Genomic DNA, 16,954 nt, shown 5'->3' with positions numbered 1-16,954 from the left:
GCCATTTTCTTCCCACCCCGGACATCTATTTGCTGAGATTTCAAGTATCTTTGAATTCCAACGAAACTTTGAATCTCAGTGGAAACAGAGGATATTTAGGCAATGGGCTGGTTCTTGGTTCACTGAGGTTGTATGATTGAAGATCAGCAAATTTGGGATTGAATCTTGAGAATTTGGTATTTTAGGCAAACTGTTCAACATCGCTGGGCTATACTGTTGGTTCATCTATAAAAGAGACAATGGTGCTTACCACACAGTTTTGCCCATTGTCACCTCCCCTGGGAAAGCAAGCACTCTTCTGACTGAGCCACTCCCCGACACCACCTCCCCGAACAGGCTATTAAAAATTGTTGTCATGATTTTTGCATACACACACACACACACACACACACACACTGTGTCTTTAGCCATTAGCTAAATCAGTGCTGAGCAACACTTTTGATGCTTTTCCTTGGTCTGACCTCCCAGTCTCTCTAGTCTTGTTTCCAGTAAAAGGTTACATTCTGGCAAGTTAGTACAGCAGCTGGGACCAGGCAGATACCTTGGTAAACAATTTAAGGGAGCAGGCTGTTACTTTTGCTGGTGGGATTACAATATAAAACCAGCTACTGTTTCTGACCTGTGGTGAGCATCATGGCAGAGAGCTCTGGTGGGCAGAGCTGTTCTCCTTGTGGAAGTCAGGAAACAGTACCCCTTTCTGCCCTATTCCAGGCTACCAGGGCAGGCATTCCTTTCTCAGATACTGCCTGGAAGAAACGACCTCAGTGATGCACACAGTAATGTGCATTGCTAACTCCCTAGGTGTTCCTTAATCCAAATAAACAGAGATTATTCAGCACACATCAAAGGGTGGCCCAGTGCAGAGCCACAAGCTACCATGACAGGTGAGGATCAGCCTTTCTCAGTTCTTGGATTCAGGGGTAATTCTCAGAGGTGGATTTTCCCATCCAACTAGTGAGAGGTAGCCTTCAAGTGAGGATTAACTTCAAAAAGCATTTAATACGCTTCTGGCTGAAACACAGGACCCCACTATTCCTAAATGAGAGCAAGCTTTTTTAAAAATGCAGAGGAAGACAATCAAAAGCCCCGCCCATCCTGGATACATTTATCATCCCTGCAGAGTGGGGCTCTAGACCCAGAGCTGTTCTTTGGGGTTCTTGTGGCTGCTGCTATATCCTCAGCTAGTCTTGACAGTCCTGCTGCACAGGAGTGCTGTGAGATTCGCTGCTATATCTGCCTAGTATGTGTGTGTGTGTGTGTGTGTGTGTGTGTGTGTGAGCGTGATACCTGAATGTTCAGTAAATGAGTTTCCATTTTGCTGGTTTCATATGCCATAAAAGTGCTCATTTTGTATACTGGCCATTGCTAAACTCATCCTTGTGTTAATTTCCGTTGAAGGATTTGGAAGCTAAAAACATGGTGAGTGGGAACAGGGAAATGTATTCTGTATACTGAGCCACATAGTGAGTTCTCTTACTAAAGGTTCTAGAGGCTTCACCTGACCTGCTTCACTGGTGGCTGAGGCTGGCAAGCTGGTGCACGTACAAGTAAGCCAAGTGAATAAAGCCATCCGGAGGCGGCATAGGCTACTGTATCAGGCTCTTCACGTCCAAGTGGCATTGCCTTTTAAAAACAGGGCCCCGGGTATCCTGGGTTCCAACCACTCCAGACCTGAGTGTGACCTTGAACTGCCCCTGCCTCCGGCTCCAGCCAGATTTGAGGAGTGCTGGAATCAAGCCCAGTAGCTTGAGCCTGTTAGGTTAGCACACTACCAACCGAGCGACATGCCCAGCCCTTTGGAAGTCATCTCCAAAGACTTTAGCAGCTACTAAATGATCTGTTCGTTGTCAACATGAAGTCCCATCTCACTGAAGTGTGACACACACACACACACACACACACACACATGGGAAGGGGAGGGGGGAAGAGGGAGGGAGCGAGGGCGAGAAACTGAGACTTTATCAAGTCATTGATTTTCCTTTTATTTAAAGGCCAGGCCACAATCTCTTTGCAGTAGATGGAGACACTGAGCATGAGATTTGGTCCATTTATTATTTCTATCTGTCCATCTGTCCATCATCTGTCCGTCTGTATGTGTGCTTCTCTGTACTCAGCCTGAAATCCCACAGACACTTTTACTCCAAGCTTCCCTGGGCTGGTACCTCAGGAAACAGTGCTGATCCTTGGGATGGAATGTTTCAGAGCCAGTGACACCCACCGTTGTGAAATGACACCAGATCGGTCCTTCATTCCACCGGGAGAGGTTAAGGTTTCTAACTTTATATGGCGTAGAGCAAAGAGTGTGAATTGTTCAGACTGGAGGTGCAGTTACAGATATTGTAAATGAAAATGGATAGTTCAAGTTCTGAAGCCCTGCTGATGAGCTACAACATCTGGGGAAATTACCATAACGAAGCCCCCTGCCCCCTTTCCGTAGGAACGACCTCCTTAGGGGCTGTTTGGGTCTGTGACGTGCAACTGGCTTTCATGAAATGGTCACAGCTTCAAGAGGAGACAGTGAATAAACAAGATAAAGAGGAAATATTAAGAACATCAAATTTTTGATTAATATTAGATGAAATCAACTTGAATCCAGTAAATCAGCTTTCAGGAAAACCGGACAGTCCACATCATTTATCTTTGTAGCTAACAACCGCATCAAACTTAATATTGATCCTGTGTTTTAAAACTTCCAGGAACCTCTCCGGAAAGATCCTAGAAGAGACATATAAATATAATTAGGAGAGTGATACCAAGTACATTTGTAAAGCATATTCATTTAAAATGCTCGATATTTAATTTATGACCTTTTATCAGATTCATTACAGACATGATTATGAGCCTTAACTTGGACTTATTTTTTTTTTCATTTAAATTTACTTCCTTTTAAAATGAGGAACAAGGGGGTTAACTTTCTCTAGGGTAGGACCAGTATCTTTTAAATATACAAGTATCTTTTTAGGTCCCAAATACCTTTTAAATATACACATATATGCATTTATTTATTTTTGAAATAAATATACTCTATTCTTCCCCCCCCCAAAAGATCTGAGTGGAGTTATACAAAACTGAATAACTGAGACACTAAAGGGTTAAAAACATCCTGGGAAGAAAGTAAAATTTGGAGCCAATGTGTTGCTTTATATTTCAGAGCATCACAAAAGCCCAGAGAAGGGAGCGGTTTATTGAAAATGCAGGCAATGCCCTTGGTTTTCGAGCATAATGTTGAACAAATTAACTGACCTCTACATTTTAAATTTCTCACATGTATATGAAACGTTCATATCCAGGCACTCTGTGAACAATCTCTATGTTAGTATAAAAGGTTCCAAACAGTGACGGGCATAGGCCCAGCTCATCTTTCTCCCCCTGTGTACTAATGTTTAAAAGCCTTTTACAGTCCAGGGAGAGAAAGCACACGGAATACTGAGTCAGCGTGATGTCACATGGTGATCCACTAGAAAGTCAGCGTGATGTCACACGGTGATCCACTAGACTGCATTAGAGTCTTTCAAGTTTTATTTTTTTAAATTTTTAGTTCAGTAATTCTTAAAATCTTATTTTTTTGGAACAAATGTTGGTAGCAATTATGTGTCAAAATACAAATTTCTGAGTCAGGATTCAAATGTCCTATATTAAAATTTAATCTAACCTTGGTCTCTTTCCAAATCTTACTGTCCAATGACTCTATTATCAAAATGCTTTGAAAACATTCTTGTTCACTGTTAAGGTACATACATTTTTTTTTTTTTAAAAAAAAAAAACAAAACCAGCAAACCTTAAAAATATGAAAATTTTTCTGTAGCTAGTCTTCTCTTCCTTAATTATCAGCACCCCCAGTTTTAAAAATTGATAGAATCTGTCAGCGTATTATTTTTTGTTGGCTTACTCCCATATAACTGCATTTTATGAACTGATGTTAAGTCTAATACGAGTATGCTGACTTCTAGTGCAGACAGACACACTGCCACTTACTTTTCCAATACTGTCAAAAACGCGATAGAACTCGGAACAAAAATCATCTTCTGCTCAGTGAGGATCCCGTGCATGAGATGCTCTACCACCTCCTCAGGTTCCAGGGTGGGGCCTAAACTGAAACAGAGGCAGGCTACAGAAACCAGGTTTACACGTGTTGAACACGTGGAATCACCATGCGGCTTGAACCTTAACTGATCAGAGCAGTGGACCCCACCACAGGCTCTCAGAAAGGCAGGGGTTCCCACTACTGACTGCGTGCTATGAACCACACACTGCATTAAGCCTTCCACAAAGGTGCTCCCGAGGAAGCTTCACAGTGACCTGATACTGGAGCATGACAGTTAGGGAGATGACTAGCTAAAACAGAGCTACCAAATTCACTGTTAAAACTACTCATCGGGCTAGAGAGATGGTTTAATGGTTAAGAACACTGACTGCTCTTCCAGAGCTCCTGAGTTCAATTTCCAGGAACATATGGTAGCTCACAACCATCTGTGATGGAATCCAGTGCCCTCTTCTGGTGTGTCTGAAGACAGCTACAGTGTACTTATATATAACAAATAAATGAATCTTTAAAAAAACTTTAGTCATTTTGGGAATCAACAGAATTTTGAAATGTGATCATATATCAAATATCTTTATTGGACAATGTCTAACATGTCAGGAATAAGCATGTGGTCTGGGTGCCCGACTCTATGTCTAACATGTCAGAGGAATAAGCATGTGGTCTGGGTGCCTGACTCCATGTCTAACATGTCAGGAATGAGCATGTGGTCTGGGTGCCTGACTTATCACTTAAGCAGCTCAGTTGCTGGAGGGGAACACAAATTCAACTGCTTATGACCAAAACTCGGGTTTTCATGTTTATTGTCTCTTAACCTATGGGCACAAGGCAGCGTGTGGTGGCTCTCCAAAGGACATTCCAGCTTTGCAGGACTTGGTGGTTTCCATGGTACTAATGTTCCCTCCCATGGCAGGTTTCAGCTACCCACAGGGCATCATTCGGTGAGTGTGGATGAGTACCAACGCTCCTGGAATGTGATGGTGAAATGGGCATTTGCTGTTAGCACTTTGTACAGCTCTGCTTGTGACAACATCTACTTATGGACCAGCTGAGATAAAATAACCTGTGACACACACACACACACACACACACACACACACACAGAGGCGTGCACACAACTTGTAAGTATCTAGAATTAAAATAAAGCTATATTTGAGTAAAAGAGAAATGTTTTAAGAATTAATCTAACAATTTAGATTGTGCTGCATTTGTTTATAACCCTAATTGGACAAAAGGAGATAAATTATTTCCAGAAGACTTTTAATTAAAAACAACTTGTTCTTGAAACACCAGGGTCCCTATGGGGGTCCCTGTGACCACCAGGACAGGCAGAGTGTTAATCATCGTAAGGCAAAGAAGGACATTGGTTCATTATGACTTCGTTAGCCAGTGTTGGTTCAAACGTTCACAGTCAGATGTCAGGAGCCATAACGGGACAAGCTAATAACCAGCAGGTGATCATCCTGAGATGGCCGCCTCCAATTACTATATAATCTGAGACTGGTTCACTCTTATTCAGCAAGGCTGTAAGGGATTCATTTTAGAAAAATTCCTGCTATTAAGATGCTTTTCCTGTTATTATTAAACATATATAACAATCACTAAGTAATAGCACACCCCTTTGGATCAGATCTCTGTAGATCTATGAAGATGTACTGTCTTGTAGTGATGCTATATAGACAAATAGATGACTTCTTAAGTCTTAATGATGATCCTATAAGAATTCCTAAATTATATCAGTGATTATTAAGCTCTTTTATAGTTGGGCTGCTATTAGGTCACTTCTGATAGTCAAAGCTGCAGTGAAAACTCTCCCAGTCTCCCAAGTGCCATCAGTTAATTACTCTTAGATGGTAACCAGACTTTTTCCTACTCAGAGCACATTCCAAGAGGTTGTAAAACAATTAACCAGATGTCATAAAAAGGAACTAAGAATTAATTATAGTTGCTAGGGCAGAGAATAAAATATTGACTCGGTTTATCTATAGAAAACTTCCTTAATAACTTGGTTATAGTTTTACACCTTCAGTGAACCTGTGGAACTGCGACAGGTGATGGATGTTTAGCCAGATCATCACTTCTAATGGATGTGAATGTAAACATTCTCTGTTGTAAACTTCTATTGCATTTTATGATTTGATTTCTTGTGTGAACTTGTGATGAACTTCATAGCATGTGATTATGTATTCTGAAAGATGTATAAGTACTAAGGACAAAGAGAAGAGTCAGAACTGAGCTGAGAGAGGAACTGAGCTGAGGAGAAGTTCTTAGAACAGTTTTTAGACAGAACTGAACTTAAGAAGAACTTACAAGTATAGGCAAAGCTTTTGGAGAAAAGGCACTGAGAGTAAGAACATTGTTGTGACCTCAGAGCAGGAGGAGGAGCAGGATTAGGGGAATGCAGAGGGGAATAACTTAGAGACTGTAGGGAACATAAAATACTGGGACAGCCATGTGCAGAATGCAGAGGGAAAGAGGGAAGGAGAAGCTGCAGAGAGCAGAAGGAGCAGGCAGGCCCTCCTTACCACGGGACAGAACAGGTCCCTTCTTAATAACAAGGCAGGCACTTTCTGCACTGCTGCTTGCTTTTTGCTCCATATGCCTATGTAAGTATGGGTGTGTGTGTGTGTGTAAGAATGTAATTGTGAGAATGCATGCAATCTGGGCCCAGCTGGTCAGAGTGGAAATGTATAAATGCACATTCGTGAATCTGTCTGTGAATTTATGTGAGTTTATGCATAGTTGCCTATGTAAAAAGTTTTTTCTTTCCTCAAGTGTTATTCTCTTCCCTTGGTTCAATAGAAGTTTATTGCTCCAAACTTCCCCCTAGCCTGACAAGCAAGAGAGATGAGAGAGAGATAGGAGGAATTTTTTCCCCTTAGAATTTTTTTTCCCCACTTAGAAGAATTTTTCTCTTTAGAGCCCAGCAAAGGTCACATTACTTAATCCCCTGCTGTTAGGCTACAGCTGTCGATCACCTAAGCTAAGCGGCCTTTTACCCTCAGAAAGAACAAGAAATTTTTTAGGACTTTTTAGAAGTTATCACCAGCATTTCAGCACTTAGAGAGCTAGAAAGTCCCGAGGCCCTCAGATTTAAAGTCATCACGAGATACTCCACCAGCACCTTCTCCGGGTCAGGAGGCTCTCAGCAGTCTGACCTGAAGCAGTTTACAGTAAGGATTTTTAAGCACAGTGCAATTTGAAGGACTTTCCTGGTGTAATACAAACCCTGTCCACAGGGAGGCACAATTACATCAAAACTCAATTTAGAGTAAATTTATGAGCTATAAATTAAGAATAGGCTTTATATTTTAAATGGCTTAACAGTTCATGTGAGAATTACAGTATGTTCTAATTTCAGTGCACATAAATAAAGTTTTATTGGGAAATACACACACACACACACACACACACACACACATACAGGGAACTTACATGTATAACATATCTGGTTTCCCTAGTTGTGTTTGTAAGTCCAAGGAACTTTTTCTCCCAGTAGGTCTCAAACTATACGAAGATAAAACTGTCAGAATTGAGAGGGGAATATATAGTTTGACAACATAGAGAGTTTATTCCCTGCTTTCAACAGTGTATAAAACCATGAGACAGAAGATGTCAGAAGTACTTGAAGTCAGCTGGACTGACTGATCCAATGTGGATAACACACTCCCCTAACAGTAGCAGACTAGGTCTGCTTTGCAAGAGCATACAAAAAAATCCACTTTATGGCAGGCCATGTTTAGGGCACAAGACAAATCTTGGTAAGAGCAAAAAGACTGAAATTGAACAAAATACGTTCTGACTATAGCGGAAGAAACCTAGGATGGGGTGCAGTTAGAAATCAGTCACAAGGGGACTGGAAAGTTCACAGCCACAGGGAAGTGAGCAGCACACATAGGTACATCCCCTGCAACAGAGAAGAATCTGCTAAAAACCAGAAATTCTTTGAGATGAGGAGAAGCCACACCATAGAAACATGTGGCATACAGTACTCACAGGGGAACCCAAGGTCAGGAGCATGTGCATTAAACAGGAAGAAAAATACCAAATCAACTGATGTGAAAATTCATGATAAGAAGCCACCAATAGTCTTCCCCTGCTGTAAGGCCTATGAACCACAACAGCCAGCACAGCAAGATAACACTAAGGTGCAGTAGTGGCACACTTACTTAACCCTGGAGTATCCAACAGCTCTCTACTTGGACTCAAGTCTCATTCAACAAGAGGGGAATTGTGCTGGTACTGGAAACCTGGCCATCTACTAAGGGCTAGTAAAGTTATGGATCTCAAAGAACCTATGACTGCCATTTTACTAACCGATCATAATTCATAATTACATTCTAAATAGTTATCCCTATATACACAGGTATGTGTGGTAACAGCTGCTGACCATTACAGAAATTACAACCCATCAGGATGCAGAGTTGTGGAGCCTAGTCACAACAGGTACATCTACAACACAACCCTGCACCTAAGGCTTGGGATCATAGCAGAAGAGGGGGCAGAAAGATCGTCACAGCCAGAGGGACTGCATCTCCTAGAAAAGGCTACACCATAAAGTCTCACGGACAGGACTGCTTAAATGTGAACCATGCAAAGACAATAGACATGCTACTGTGGAGGGGGAAGCTCATGAGCCTTCGACCTTAGGCAAAGAATTAAATCAAGTAACAACATACAGACACATACACAGACACACAGACACACACAGACACAGACACACACACACACTACAGTAACAATTAAGGAAAATGAGGCCACAAATTTGAAGGTGGTGGGATTACATGGTGAGGGTTTGGAGAGAGGGAAAAGAAAGGAGGATGTAATATAATTACATTATATCAAAAGTAAGAAAAACATTAAAAAAGAAGGTACAAACCATACTAAACCAAACACAAAGCAAGGTGATTGAGAAACAGTAAAGACATAATTATACATAAGTGGACAAGAAACAGGAGAGAATCCATGGGTAAGTGGACAGAGACCAGAAACTCAATGGAGAACCCAGGAAGCCAACTCTGATTCTTTGAAAAGAACCACAAAATTAAAGTTTTAAGCTAGGATGACCAAGGGAAATGGAATACAGGAATATGAAAGCAGGAATTAAAGCAGAGTGGTTATTAGGACCTCACAGAATAACAATTCCGAGAGCACCATGAACAGCCCCGTGACAGAGTCCACGTGAGATGCACAGACCCAAGAATCAGCAGCCACCGAAACTGACTCAAGAGGAAACTGAAACATGAAGTAGGTCTTTAGCAAGAAATTCAATCGGCACCCAAGACTGCTCGTTTAAGACAGTCAGGCTGGCCCAGAGCTCTCTACACAGACCCATTTGGACTGAAGATCCTAGCTACTGTGTGCCCAGCTCCATTTTTAAATGTGTAAAGGGGAAATCTTCTTAAAGTTCTTTCAAGAATAGATGACAAGGAAGCTTCCTGTTTTGTTTTGTGTTGGGTCAGTATTTAGGCCCAAGATGGTCTTTAATTTGTGATAATGAGCTTAATGTGCACTGAAATTAGAGGCATGAGGCACCAATTCTGGTTTACTGGCTGCTACCTTGATGTGTTACCTAGCTACGTGCCGGAAAAAACGTGAGGCCAACCAATCACAGGTGCGACTCTCCAAAACTGTGCACAAAAAATTAAGCGTTTTTCTCTGTGTATGTTGATCATCACCAGTATTTTGTCAGAGTGACAGACAGATGACCAGCTGCAGAGTTGTTATAGGAATTAGCCGTAAAAGCTGGAAGACAGAGGCAGGCAGGAGGGGCAGAGGTTCATGTCATCTTTGCTTCATAGTCAACCTGAATCCAGCTTTGGCTGTATGAAATGAGAGGGAGAAGGAGGAATAGAGAGAAAAGGAGGGTGGGAGGGAGAAAAATAAGAAGGGAGGGTCAGAGAGGCACACAGAGAGGATGAGACAGATATAGATTATCAAACCATGGTTGGAGGATCAAAGCTGGCATGCAGGGTTAGATCAGAAGCAAATATAAATACCTGGGACCACTCTGGGCATTTAGCAGGTGAATGTTTGGAAGTAACTCCCTTGTTCTCCAAGTTTACTTACTAAAATTAGTTTTTAGTTCTCAAGAACCTAATTAGGATGTATAACAATACTTAATCCCTATAAATTCAGACTCCAGTGAACTCTTGTCTTTATGTAAAGCCTGTTTCTTTGAGGCATGTCACATGTGTAAACACTTGAAAAATGACACGTGACTGCCCTTAGGAGTGGATTTCAGCACCAACACTAATCTGGGACACACTATTTCAAATTCAGCCACTTAGAAGCCGTGCGTTCCACTTTCTTCAGCGAGAAATCTGGCTCTGTGTAGCTGGGCCTGAGGTTCCTTTCTGTTGCTCAAGGGGATTAACTCTAAGCCCCAGATGACTCATCTATAGGATTGCCAGACAGCATCTGCCCCAGCGCTCTAGGTGTAAGCAAAAGATTAATGTGCTCAGCTGGGGTACACATTGCTAGTCTCTATTTCTCTTATGGATACATTTGCTCCAGCAGAGGGCGCTATTGCCTTGTCCAGCCATGTCCCGGGGCAAGGTTAAAACAGCAATAACTTTAAAATGTGGTACCTGGTTTTAACAACTGAAAGATAACCTGCTTTTTAATTTAAGAAAAAAAGGGGTGGGGGGAGAAGGCCAATATGTTATTTCAGCATCTAAATCCCGAGATAGAGAGGAAGGGGTATTTTGGCACGCCCGCTCTTGGGTTAACAGGGAAGGCTGCTCCCCATCCCCAGGTTGACGTGTCCTTTCTTCAGGGTCAAATTAGGGCTTTATAGTTAGTACAGAAGGAGTTAAGAACTAGCTTGCTGAAAAAAAAGCTTGCTTTTTGTCTTGTTGTGCTTTTTTTTTTTTTTTTTTTTTTTTTTTTTTTTTTTGGGAGTTGCTGGAGACAGGTCTTAATTGCCTATGCTGCTCGGCCATTCAGAACACAAATTCAAGCACCACCTTTCCTCACACAGGCACCGGTGAGAATGTAACCGAGAAGGGAGATTGGCATGCTGATCTACCATAAGGCCCAGCTATTCCATTCCTAGGATGACGCATCACAGAGATGGAAATGTTTGCCATCAGGGATGGCATCCAGCCACGGGGGATGGGTAAGTGTGGCACACACACAGTGGAATTTCCTCAGTCATAAAGACCAAGTTACGATGCTGTCAGGGAAATGGGTACAGCTAGACATAGACAGTGACGGGACCTGAGCCAGGCTCAGAAAGACAAATACGCTTCCGCTCACCTGTGATCCCCAGGATGTAGGCAGATACATAGAATTGTGCAAATGCATAAGACACAAAAGTACAACCAAGGAGAGATGGTACAGAGACAGACAGAGGCAGACAGAGACAGAGACAGAGTCAGAGACACAGACACAGAGAGACAGAGTGACTGTTACAAATTCAAGTAGTAACAATGAATACATTATTCTTATGTATTTTTTTTAACATCCTATAGAAATGTGTTTATATGGGCTGGAGAGATGGCACTGACTGCTCTTCCAGAGGTCCTGAGTTCAAATCCCAGCAACCACATGGTGGCTCACAACCATCTGTAATGGGATCTGATGCCCTCTTCTGGTGTGTCTGAAGACAGCTACAGTGTACTCATAAATAAAATAAATAAATAAATCTTTAAGAAATGTGTTTATATTTATTACCAACATCACAAATTCCCTTGATGTGAGGTAGACATTAGAGCTGTGGTTTTAGGAAACCTAGTTAATTTGACTCAATGCTATTTATTTTTATCAACCATTTCACTCTAAACATGTACTCCAAAATTCTTAGCATCACACACAATCCTCTCAGTAACCAGAAGACAGGAAAGTTTCCTGATTTTCCAGGTGAGCAACTTTCATTGACTGACAATCAATGAAAGATTTCCATATTAACCTCTAACCACACTATAAATCTCCATGAAGAATTTTACATTACTAACTTTGTGGAAGTCAGTTATTAGTATAAACTATAAGTGTATAAATCTTTGTAAAATGTTACAAGCTCACTGTTTCTTGCATATTACTCTGTAGAACTTAGTGGTTTCAAAATAATTAAAGAGACAAAACAGAAGTTCCTAGGACTAGGATAAAAAAATTTAAAAAAGAAAGAAATCATCCTTATATATGATAATACCACACACAAATGACTATACACCAAAGGAAAAACTAAAGAGAAAAAATCTTATACTACAGATGGACTTAGGATGGTTCATAGCTTAACCCACGATCTTTTCTCTTTACAATGGCTATACATTCTGTACACACTGTATTTCAAATGTTAAGTTTGGTCTTTTCCTTGCTGATATGGGTAGACTAAGTGTGGCACGAGAGAGACCTTTCTAATACCTCACGGAACCTACAGGCCATCGGGGAGCACTTGGGAAAACTATATGCAGCCAATGGGACATGTAAAGGGGTCTCAGATACAGGGAGGGCTATTAGATATTCACTCTAAAGTTCTGACGCTCCCTAGAAACGTTAGCAGATACCTTGAGACAGATAAGCCCCCAAAGCAGTAGTGTGAGCTCTATACAAAGACTGTCCACCTATGGAGCTGGCAGTGATTAAAAGGTAAGCAGCAAAGAGCTAATGATGACGTAAGATGCCCCTGCCCGGTGGTAAACGGTAAGCAGGTGCCTGGCTTCTCTGGAGGGGCATTATGGAGGAACAGCCACACAGCATCACCAAAATCACCCACGTGGCTTTTGACCAGGGATCCAGACGCCCTCCTCACCGCTACCCTACCTCAACCATGCAATTTAAGTCATCTCAGTGATTCAGGAGCCCAGCATTAGTCCCAAGCAGTCCAGGAGACAAAGGTGTACATGAGTCTGAAAACCCGCTGATCCAGGGTTGAAGAAACAAAGGAAAGATTAACCAGTTCCCTGCACCATTCAGGTCTGCATTTACAGCCGTGACCCCCCCCCCCCCATCTTTCTTTGTTTCCCCACCTGCTTTCCCACAAGCAGTACAAACTGAGAGCAAGGTGAACTGTATCAGGTTTCAGGGATTAATCTGGTTAGGAAGTCCACCAGCCAGATTCACAGCAAGCACCCGCGCTGCAGCGCTCCCAGCTAACTCTGGTCTGGGCCTGCCCCAGCTTACTTGGTACTTGGGTTCTTGATGAAGCCAGTGTTTATGAAGTTAGGACAGAGGCAGGATGTTCGGATTCCTGTGCGTCCCAAGGCAGCCAGTTCATCGGTCAAAGCTCTGTGGAAGCCAACGGCAGCAAACTTGCTGGAACTAAAGGAAAGGAGTTCAAGTGAATTCAAAAATAGTGGGGTGCTGCAGTTAGGTGAGCTCCTCCCACCAGCGATAGGGGCGCCCCAATCATAGGCTTGGTGTAGATTTAGTGGGTCAGGGCTTAATTCCTAAGCACTCCACACCATTTCCTATGTGTTGCGTCCCTAACCGGGTGATTTCAGTGCACTGAAGACAAGAAAAATGTGGAATGTTTACTTTGATTGCTGCTGTTTCCATAACATCCAATGTCGCAGTAATTAATCTGTTTATTATTTATTCTAAAATGGTCATGGGATTCGGGGGGGTGGTTCTTCTGTGCACATCCATTCTTCTTCAAGTGACAGCTTAATTTTCCAGGGCCGTTTCTTACCTCTCCTTTCATTCTATCATCCTCTTGGGTTTTTCAGATTTGAATGCATGCGTGTGCCTGTGGTGTGTGTACGGGAGCCTGTGTGTGGTGGGGGCGTAGTATGTATGCATTTGGGTAAAGGCAAGATTTTAAGGTTGGTGTTTTCCATTAGTGCACTTCACTTTACTTTTGGAGAGGGTCTCTCACCGAACCCGAAGCTTGCCCACTGGCTATACTGCCTGGCCAGCAAGTTCCAGGGATGCTTTTTTCTCTGCTGCTAGAGTGCTAGATTATAGGTGTGTGTTGCCATGTTTGGGGGTATGTGAACTCAGTTCCTATGATTGTGTGGCCACCCCAGAACTTTACTGACCGACTCATAAGCTCTTTGCCCACACTTCTGCTATCCTCTCGTGACAATCCTGGTCACAGATGAGTCTCCGGGGCCTTGCTTAGGGCTTGCCACTTAATAGGCACCCAGTAAATATTTGTCATAAGTGAATCACAGTGCAAAGCAGTTCTTACATTAATTACCAGATAGTTTTATGCCTCTAAATCTTTATGAATTAGAAATTAGATAAAGCAGCTAGACATCCTTGCCAATTAAGTTGTACTCTGAAAGACAGAAATTTGTAGAAAGTTTTCCTTTCTTTCTTATATATAGATATGTTTGTTTGAGGCGGGGTTTCTCTGTGTAGCCCTGGCTGTCTGGAATTCACTCTGTAGACCACAGATCTTCCTGCTTCTGCCTCCCAAGTGCCAGGATTAAAGGTGTCTGCCACACCTGGCTCTTTTTCACTTTTTTAAGCTTAGAAATATATTGAGGCTGTAAATGAAATATTGGTGGTTTCAATAATAAGGTAGAAAGCATCTGTACACTAAGAAAAGTCACAAACAAAAGTGATGGGTCTAAAAGAATCGGTGTAGGACAGAACCGTAGGACAGAACCTGCTCCGGTTTATCAGATGGTTTACTTTTATTTAAGCTTCACAACTCCACAATGGAGGTATTTTTATTTGTTGTTTACTGAAACCAAGGTTCTAGATGCAAATTAAAGTTTGGGAGACAAAAGGAAGCTAGAAGAAACCCCACAAAACATCAGCAGAGACAGACATAAAAAACGTGCTCAGTTGTTAATACATTGTAACATTTTCCTCTAGCATGTAACCGCCAAGTAATGTGAAAATTCATACTTTCTCAGTTTCTCTTTCAACATTCAGACAGATTTCATCATATATAACTGAGGCTGGCAACCTTTTAAAGTCCGGATCTGAGCTCTTCTAAAAAGTGAGATAAAACAAAACAAAAAACTAACCATGGTTTTCTGTTTTCCAAAGCATGGTTACAAAGGCCTTTTCTAGAAGGCAGTTAGGCAAGAGCATGAAGTTCATTAAAGTTGAGTCAAATTTACCCCAAGAATCATCAACTGAGCTTCCAAAGATCAATGCTGGGGGAAAGCTCATGAAAGCAAATAGTTGAGAAGGTTTAAAATGGCTGTGACAGGCAGCATTCGTATCCTCCTGCTCTGGTCACACACCGGTCTTCAAGCAGCCAAATCCATACAACGATTGGATCCCAGTTGGTCTGGATCCTGGAGCCTAGAACTTGCTTGTGTAAAGGCACTTTGGGGAAATGATGGTCTTGTGCACTTGAGGTTTAAAGAAGTCAGTTGACCTGCTGGTGGCTAATCCTTACTAAGAGAGAGAAGAAGCCAGCCAGAGAGTCACACTTCAACTTCACCCTTCCTGGGGCCTGGAGGTTTGTATTACTATTAACTGAGAGAACTGTGCAAAAGTCTCAATAATTTTGTAATAATAATTACATAATATCATGCCACAGGAACTGAAAGCAATACTGGCATATATTATTAATATGTACAGCTTAATAGTTTTAGATTCAAAATCATTTAGATTCAAGATTATGATGCATTCGGTTTTTCTAAGTTTTCTGTTTGTTTTAAGACAAACTCTCACTATGTCCTGAATGTTGGCCTTGGGCTTGTGATGCAGCACAGGCTGGTCTTGAACTTGTGATCTTCCTGTCTCCGTGTCACTATATATGATAACTATAGGTTTTCTTCCTCTTTTGTTCTCCCCACTCTTTACCCTCCTCCTCTCTTTAAGCTTAGGACCATGTACATACTAGGCCAGTACTCTATCACTCCGGCCCTTATTTTAGAAAGTATCTCTCTGTACAGCCCAGACTGACCCTGAACTCACACATCCTGATTCTCTTGCTCGTAGCTCCCAAGCCCTGAGACTGCAGGTGTGTACCACCACAACAAGAGCTCACTGTTGATTATTTCTTTCATGTATGTCTATGTTTAAAGTGTCTAAAAGTTATATCAAATGCTTAACATGGTAATTTGTGCTTGGGGGGGGATCATCAATAATTTTTTATCTTTTACTAAGTCCTATTTTTTTAAGTGAATCAAAAAAATGCAAAAAGAGGTTATGGTCTCAAGTGCCTGAGGGAGGAAGGGCATGATCATATGCATCAGGGATTAGCTCCGAGTCACTGATAATGCATCAGTGTGGCTTTAAGGAATGGTACTTCCCCTTGGAGTCGTCAGGACTGAGCCCAGATTTGGAGTTTTCTACTTCATGTTTCTTCTGTCTTCCATCCCCTCCGTCTGATGTATGAGACTGTGCCTGCCTGATTGCTGAGAACTGTCCTTGTTTCTATCTTCTGACTGTGTGTGACTGTGCGCATGTCTGTCTCTAACAAGGGACTTTACTCTGCATTTATTGAGTGGGTTAGACTGCAGCCGTGCATTACCTTCTGTTGTGCACTTTGATTCCATGGGAGATCCAAGGCAAGTAAGGTTGTTGTTACAGGCAGGTTAAACAGTTTGAGTGTACAGTAGGGCAACAGTCTTAAGTGACTGTAAGGGGCGTTATTAACTCTGGCTGTGAGGCCCAGCAAAAGGTCCAGTCTCTTAGGATGTAAGAGATATTTTCAGAATAGTGCATGGTCATAGAGTAGGTTTGAACTTTAGGGTGAACCTAGATATGAATGTAGGAAACTTGAGTAGAAGCCGCTCCTCCCCCCTTTACCCTTTGCAATTTCACCTCAATTCTTCATGATAGTCAGAATTGTTGTTTCTCTTTTAAATCTTTTTAAAGTAGCATTTCATTGTAAGTTAATGCTAATGTGCACTTTTGCTAAGTATCCCTACGCTGTCTTCCCTCTCCCATGAATTCAGCTTGTCACTGTGCACTTTTCGTGTTAGTCACTGAAACTGTTCAGATTTAACTCCTAAAGCATGATTGATTTTTCCCGAGACAGATGATCAGTTATTGGAG

General features: G+C 41.9%; 1 protein-coding gene across 1 annotated transcript in view; it reads right to left on the bottom strand.

Annotated features, from left to right (window-relative positions):
• Positions 1–2,004: 2,004 nt before the first annotated feature.
• Positions 2,005–16,954, bottom strand: part of HSD17B11 (hydroxysteroid 17-beta dehydrogenase 11) — a 32,399-nt gene continuing 17,449 nt past the window's right edge. The window contains exons 5-7 of the mRNA XM_080925157.1: positions 13,166–13,303; positions 3,976–4,092; positions 2,005–2,715 (exon numbers count right to left, since the gene is read on the bottom strand). Coding sequence (XP_080781283.1) covers positions 2,631–2,715; positions 3,976–4,092; positions 13,166–13,303 — 340 coding nt within the window. The 3' untranslated portion in view covers positions 2,005–2,630. The remainder of the gene's footprint in view (positions 2,716–3,975; positions 4,093–13,165; positions 13,304–16,954) is intronic.

This window comes from Micromys minutus (assembly GCF_963924665.1).
Source record: "Micromys minutus genome assembly, chromosome: 11".
In the NCBI taxonomy this organism is placed as follows: Eukaryota; Metazoa; Chordata; class Mammalia; order Rodentia; family Muridae; genus Micromys; species Micromys minutus.
The sequence above is the reverse complement of the archived record's forward strand: the minus strand, read 5'-3'. Positions and strand labels throughout refer to the sequence as shown.